General features: G+C 42.9%; 1 protein-coding gene across 1 annotated transcript; it reads right to left on the bottom strand.

Moving 5' to 3' along the window:
* Positions 1-4544: 4544 nt before the first annotated feature.
* Positions 4545-6614, bottom strand: LOC110560489 (C-X-C motif chemokine 2). The gene is made up of 4 exons (XM_021656442.2): positions 6441-6614; positions 6229-6352; positions 6033-6116; positions 4545-5280 (listed from the first exon to the last, which is right to left on the bottom strand). Exons 1-4 carry the CDS (start codon positions 6520-6522, stop codon positions 5265-5267), a joined length of 306 nt encoding a protein of 101 aa, XP_021512117.1. The 5' UTR covers positions 6523-6614; the 3' UTR covers positions 4545-5264.
* Between the last annotated feature and the right edge of the window lie 132 nt (positions 6615-6746).

Genomic DNA, 6746 nt, shown 5'->3' with positions numbered 1-6746 from the left:
GAAGATCATAAAATGATTTACTATTTTAAGGACTCATCAACTATCTCTCTTCAAAGTAATCTATAAATTAATATAATCTAATTCTAAATTGCTGTATTTAAAATTTCTATCACTATGTGAGATGATATTGACATCCTTATTACAGACTACACTCACAAGGAAAAAGGACATAAAGACCAGTAACTACTATTATGCAAATTATGCAGTCATGTGGTCAACAGTGTAACAGTAGAGTGTGACAATGACCAGCAGGGGGCAGAAGAGGAACGTTCATGAATTGCTTTGGTCCAACCATCACAACCGTTTTGAAAATAGTTTTTGGCATTACTTTCTCGACTTGAACATACATTCATAATTAGTACCTCCTACCGAGTCTACATATATATTCTTGGGCCTCAACAGCTGGAAACAAGCTATTAAATTTTGGATATTGCACTATTCATAATAGCAAATGCATAAGCAACTCACGATTTCTAGCCCGAGGTGAAATCAAGTGAAGTTCTACGAAATGAGACGGTTTGAATGAAGTACACACGTACACTGCTGACTGTTACGATGGACTCCTGTCTGTAACTCATCACATTCAACTAAAGATCAAACGTATACCTAGAGAGTTGTTGGAAAGTCCGGTGGTAGCTTAAACCAGAGGCACACGAATTCAAGAGATAGCTGAGGTGGAGGAGGTGTGACAGACAGGGAAAGAGGTGAGATGAGCCTTGGGACAGTACAGAGGTGAATGGGAATCCTGGAAAAGTTCTGTGGCTGTGAATGGCCGTTTGTTTTGTTACTATTCCTGAAACTGTATATAACACACACACACACACACACACACACACACACACATATGCATGGAATGTTTTATAGAAGCCTTAGTATTATAAATATAAAAGTAGATTTTCCTACAGTTTGTGTCTTATACATTTTTTTGCATTCATAATATTATGAAATTACAGAGTTTGTAAATGTGATGGCCAGGTGGCTCAGCAGCTAAAGCAGCTTACAGCCAGTCTGATGATCTGATTTGGATCCCTGGGATTCACACAGTGGGAGAAAACTCCTGAAAGCTGTCCTCTGGGCTACACATGTGCTCTGTGCCACTCATGTGCCCACACACATAAATGTACACAGAAATACATGAGTATGAGAACGTAAATTAAAAAAAATCATATCTGGAAAAATATTCAGTGTCTTTAAAGTATTCTCTATTCACATGGGTAGAAGAGTTACAAATGGCATGTAAAATTATCACGCAAAACCCTATTACTTCCTGTATGTGTGTGCTTATATATAATTGTCGATCTTCATGCTCAACTTGACGGAAATGAGAATCACCACAGAAACGTACCTCCTGGTGTGTCTGACAGTGTTCTACAGAAAGGCCTGACAGCAGAAAGGCTCACGCTCAGTGTGAATAGAAACATCCCATGGGATCAGTACCTGAAAAAGGGTTTGGGGACCATCAGCACAGTCACTGTCTGATACCTGACTCTGGATAAGGGGTGAGCAAATTCCTCAAGCTTCAGCTTCCGTGACATGCCCGCCTTGAGCTGCAAGGCAGAATAAACCCCAGGCTGGTTTTGTCTGGTGTTTTACCACACCAGGAAGAAGCTAGCCGGTGTATTACAGATGTCCATTCGCCTTCAGCTTAACCCTCTGCATTCTGATTCACCCCTTACGAGTGTTCTCCTACCAGACACTCTCCTTGTTCTAATTTAATGTCCCATATTCCTATTCAGGTAGTCTGTAAATATTTCCATTCAGACATCCCGAAGTCCTTGCTTTAGCCCGGTGTTTCCTATTTTATTTCTTTTCAGCTACAGTAAACTAGACATTTTCAATAATGGGAGGGAAAAAAAGAAACCCAGATGCCTCAATAGGCTGACACTGCAGCTCACTGTCACAAGCATTGGCTGCGTGAAACAGATACAACAAAACTGCATGCAGCGAATGACATCAGCTAGTACTAGTGAATATTTATATCAATGGAACAGGCCCCAGGTTTGAATGAAGAACTCAACACTGAGAGAAATAACCATGGAGAATTCAGCCAAGTCTGATTATTTGCTAATATAATAACCACTATGAATTTAGTTAGCAAGAGGCCAACCATAGAATGCTGCTGGTCGTACCTAAGGTTTTTAATGTCACCAAGACAACAACTTATATAAGTATGAAATGACTACTTCGGGCAAAGACAGGTAGAATTCTGACACTTTGAGGCAGCATGGTCTACATAGCAAGCTCCAGCTCAGGCAGGCCGACACAGAGAGACTGTCTCAAACACAGCAAAAGAAAAACTACTTTGACCCAGGGAAACTTTATTGCTATGATAATTAGACATGAGCTCTCAGTTGAACATAATTCAAATCATTCATTACGCAGTCTAGATTAAACTGTAGGAATATGACCACCAGCATTGCTAGTGGGAGCAGTACAGATTTTGCGTTCAGAATGACTAGGTAATTAGAGTTTTTCACGTCTACGTGGATTTTTGTGCTCGGCAACCTGCCCTGCTTTTAATTTTAGTATCTCGCAGTTTCTGTTTCACTTAAAGTTGAAAGCTGTTTCTGGGTACGGTAGCTCACACCTGTGATCCCAGCCTTTTGGAGGCTAAAATAGGAGGATCAGGGTTGGGCCCAGCCAGGGTCTCTAAAAGGGTCATGTCTCAAAACAAAGGAAAAGGGAGCTCTCTCCAGCGAGGCTTTGTCTTTTACAGGTGTTCCAGGGGACAGAACAAAAGGATAAACTGTGTAAGGGCAGACAAGAGAGAATGCTGTTACCTCTCGGGGGAAGTTCTGATACCACATTCCCTTGAGTAATTTATTGTCTTCTTCCTCCTTATTGAGAGAGAAAGGAAAACGTTACTAGACATTAGCCGAGAAGGAAGTAAAATTTTTTTTCCTGTCTGTTTTATTTGGGAGAAAAAGGAAGTCTGGGATACAATAAAACGCTTAATATAAAAGTCATGACTTTCTCCTCTGAAGGAACTATGGAATTTTATAGGAAGCAATGATATTTGTGATTAATTTAAAGAATGCTGTAATGAGAAAATTGTGTGTGGGGGGGGAGAGAGAGGCAGAAGTCAACATCATGTCCAGTTTTCATGTGGGTGCAGGGGTCTAGCCTTAGGTAATCTGTGTGGTGCACACTCTACTGACCAAGCCATCTTCCTACTCCTGGATAAAGTTTCTTTTTCCCCCTTTGGGAATAATCCATGTTGGTACAGAGCAAGTTGCAATGTGTTGCAATAGTCTTTCTCTTTATGCCCTTTCCTATAACTGTATTAAGATCTAATAAAATTCACCAGCTACATGTAGGCTACCAGGACAATGGACTTCAGAATATATCAATAATTTGCATTTGGTTAGGAGCTCTATGCTATTTCAATGTACTTTAAAATGACTTATAAGTTCTCGTTTTGCTGTCTTGTTAAATGCCTCAGTTATACCATATTTGCACACTTTTTATGCTTGAACAAACCCGACTCTTCAAGTGAAAAATGAGTAGAATTGTGTATATCATGTCACTTAGTAGTCTTGAAACTCAAAGTATCTCATTTACCTTATAAGGAGAAATACCGTTCAGTTTTATATAAAGAGATGAATTTGGCATGGTACAAATGACCTGACAGGAAGAAATAGAAAAAAGAAAAGTAGATTTTTCTAGTTGGGGAGGGGGGCGAGGGAGACAAATGCAGAAGAATGAGAGGGGAGGGTGAAACAGCAGTAAGGAGGTCTGAAAAGGTCTATTAGTGGATGCCAGGCCACCAGGGAAGTCTTTTCCCCCATGAGCTAGGACAGATGGTCCAGGGACAGGTCCCGGTAGGTGAATCATCTCTCTTTCTCTTTCCGGTTCCCACACACACCCTATCTTCTCTGTCAGGCCCACAGGGTGTTTCCACAGGCTTAGCTTTCCTTGTCTCCTACGTCAGCCTCTTTTTCTGTGCTGGAGGTTCCGTGTGCTCCTGCCTGTCTGGGAAGTGTAAGTTAAAACGGACCTGCTGAGAGGTCATTTAAACCTGTCTACCTTGCATTTCAGGAAGTTAAGCTCTCTCCCCGGGAGTTAGGAGAAACCCCTCACCGTGGTCTTTGACACTGGTTAAGCACCGAGTCTGTCATATTTTCTAAGTTTCATCTTCATTGCAAAAACTGAGTTCTGCAGAAGGATCTTCTGAATTACTGTAGTTCAGACTCAAGCTACATTGTGGGGAAAAGCAAGGTATGTTTATAAGAAAAGAATAAAGAAAAGTGTAGGGAAATGAGAGCTTTAAAAAGATGACTTGTTAAATTTTTGAAAACTATTGTGCTAGTGTTGAAACTCAAGTTGATTCTAGTGGGAAAAATAGGTTAAATAGGGGTTCTTTCAAACACAAATCCTACATAGATGTTCAAAAGGCGTCAAATGTGCCTTCCTGAGACAAACAAGGGAGGCTCCAGATATTAGCTGTCCCCGCCGGAGAGATGGTTTCCTATGCATTCCTCACACTGTGGGTACAATGGACCAACAAAAGCCTGAGATGTATAAAACGAATGAACGTAAGCGTGTTATCTTTAAACTAAAAGTTTTATTTTTTGTCATTTGTAAAAGTACACAAATCAGTCTACATCAAGACACGAGAAAGCATGACAAAATAACCGCTAACCGAGGCACTGTGCCTTACACAGAAGACGAAAATGTCCAAGGGATATCCATAACATCGCCGCTGTTGAAAATTCAACATCAGAAATGCTGTTCACGTAGAATAGAAACACTGAGAAACAGACAACAGCCGTTGCCATTCTTCTCAACACTTACAAAAGGGATGTGTCCGTGCACACACTCAAAAGTGATCTGACCGCATCTGCTTGTCCCACACTCATCCCCAGGCCCCATCATAGTGTGAGTATGATATAACGTGTAGCAAACTCACCCCCCCAGAAAGTAATGAATGAACAGATGTAAAAACACATCATTTTCCAACTACATAAGTAAATTCACTTTAATTTAACACATTAAACATTATTAAAATAAACTTTAACATATTAAGATGACCTTTTAAGATATTACAGGGAATTGGCAAACATATCTTTAAATAGCATAATAAATATAACAATATCTGAGCATTGAAAAATAAATAAATAAATAAATAAGTCTTTAAATAAATAGAAAAGCTCTCAGACGATGAGGCATGTGAGGTGCAGTCCAGGCTTCCCGGGTGCTGTCCATTTCTTTTCTCTTGGATTCTTCTCCTTGAGGTACAGAAGCCCACAGCTGTTCTTTCCAGGTCAGTTAGCCTTGCCTCTGTGATGAGAAAACGGTTGCTGTTAGTAAGTATACGACTGACTGCAGAGCCCTCTTCTTTCGAGCTCACCCTGGACCTTGCTTTAATTCTCCAAGTGCAATCACACCTAACCCCCATCAGGGAACTGTCACCTAGGCCATGGCTGTGCTATCTACCAATAAACATCCTGGGTGCCTGGAAAGGAGAGTAGTAGAACTGTGGTTTCAATTGTTCTAGCTTCAAACTGTCCAAACGATATTAAGAATGAAAGTGCGAAGGCATGCCTTCCCTGAGACCGTAAACAAGATGTACACCTGTTATTGCTTCACTAACTCAGACAGGATAAGAGGTACGAGCCTACACTTGAATTTCGTGTGGTCTCACTGCAAATCCCTGTTCTTCATCAAGGAGCCTCAGAGGCACACCGCGACCAAACCCAGGAGTTCCGCTTTACAGCTCAAAGACTCGGAAAGAGCATTGTCAAGTGTTGTATCCTAGTATACAAGAGGTATTACAACACTAGCCCATTCTACTTAATTCTTAGGGACACACACAGCGAACAACCAACCATTAAATCCAAATTTTCGAGTGGGCAGATGGTTGTATCCTTCTGATATAAAAGCAAATTGATGATCACAAGGCAAAGTTAACTATGAAAATAACAATCCAGGTGTCTGATCTGTAGTTAACATCGATTTCCTCTGCTAAAAATTTCAGGAATCAGATGCCAGTACTCTGACCAAGACTCCAGGCAAGTGTAACCACAACTCACTTGTTCAGAATCTTTTGGATGATCCTCTGAACCAAGGGGGCTTCAGGGTCGAGACAAACTTCTTGACCACTCTTGAGGGTGGCTCTGCAGAGAGAAGCAGGGACCCCTTTAAGTCACGAGGCTCCACCGGGGTGAACACCAGGAGGGACTTGGCGACTCTGGCAATGGCAGAGGCTACCAAGGGGAAGACACTCACATGACTTCTGTCTGGGTGCAGTGGGGTCCCGGGGGTGTCACCGTCAAGCTCTGGATGCTCTTGAAATCAATCCTTGGTAGGGTCTTCAGGCACTGACAGCGCAGCTCAGTGGCTACAACTGCCCCTGTGGGAGAAGACACTGGATCAGAGGGGCTGTGGCTGGCTGCGCCTCCCCCTCAGCCTCCTCCCATGATGTCAGCCGCGGGTCCCACCTGTAGCCTGGCGACTGGTGGCCAGCAGCAGCAGCAGCAGCAGCATCGCTGAATGGAGGAGTGAGCGGGTGGCTGGAGCCATGGCGCTGGGCAGCTGTGTGGCTAGAATCTGGAGTGAGGGAGCTGGCTGGAGGCACTGAGGAGCGATCTGGACTCTGGAGCCCCGCGAGTCCCTTTTATGCTTAGTGGCTGGAAAAGCCCAAGCCGCGGGACTGGGGAAATCCCCCCCCCCCCGCCCCGGGCTTAGGGTCCCCGCATCAGGAAGGAGAGTGCCCCGCCCCCGAGCTGAGTGGGTCTGAGACACGA

This window comes from Meriones unguiculatus, chromosome 3 (genome assembly GCF_030254825.1).
Source record: "Meriones unguiculatus strain TT.TT164.6M chromosome 3, Bangor_MerUng_6.1, whole genome shotgun sequence".
NCBI lineage: Eukaryota > Metazoa > Chordata > Mammalia > Rodentia > Muridae > Meriones > Meriones unguiculatus.
Note: the sequence above shows the minus strand (reverse complement) of the source record. Positions and strands in the feature narration are given on the sequence as shown.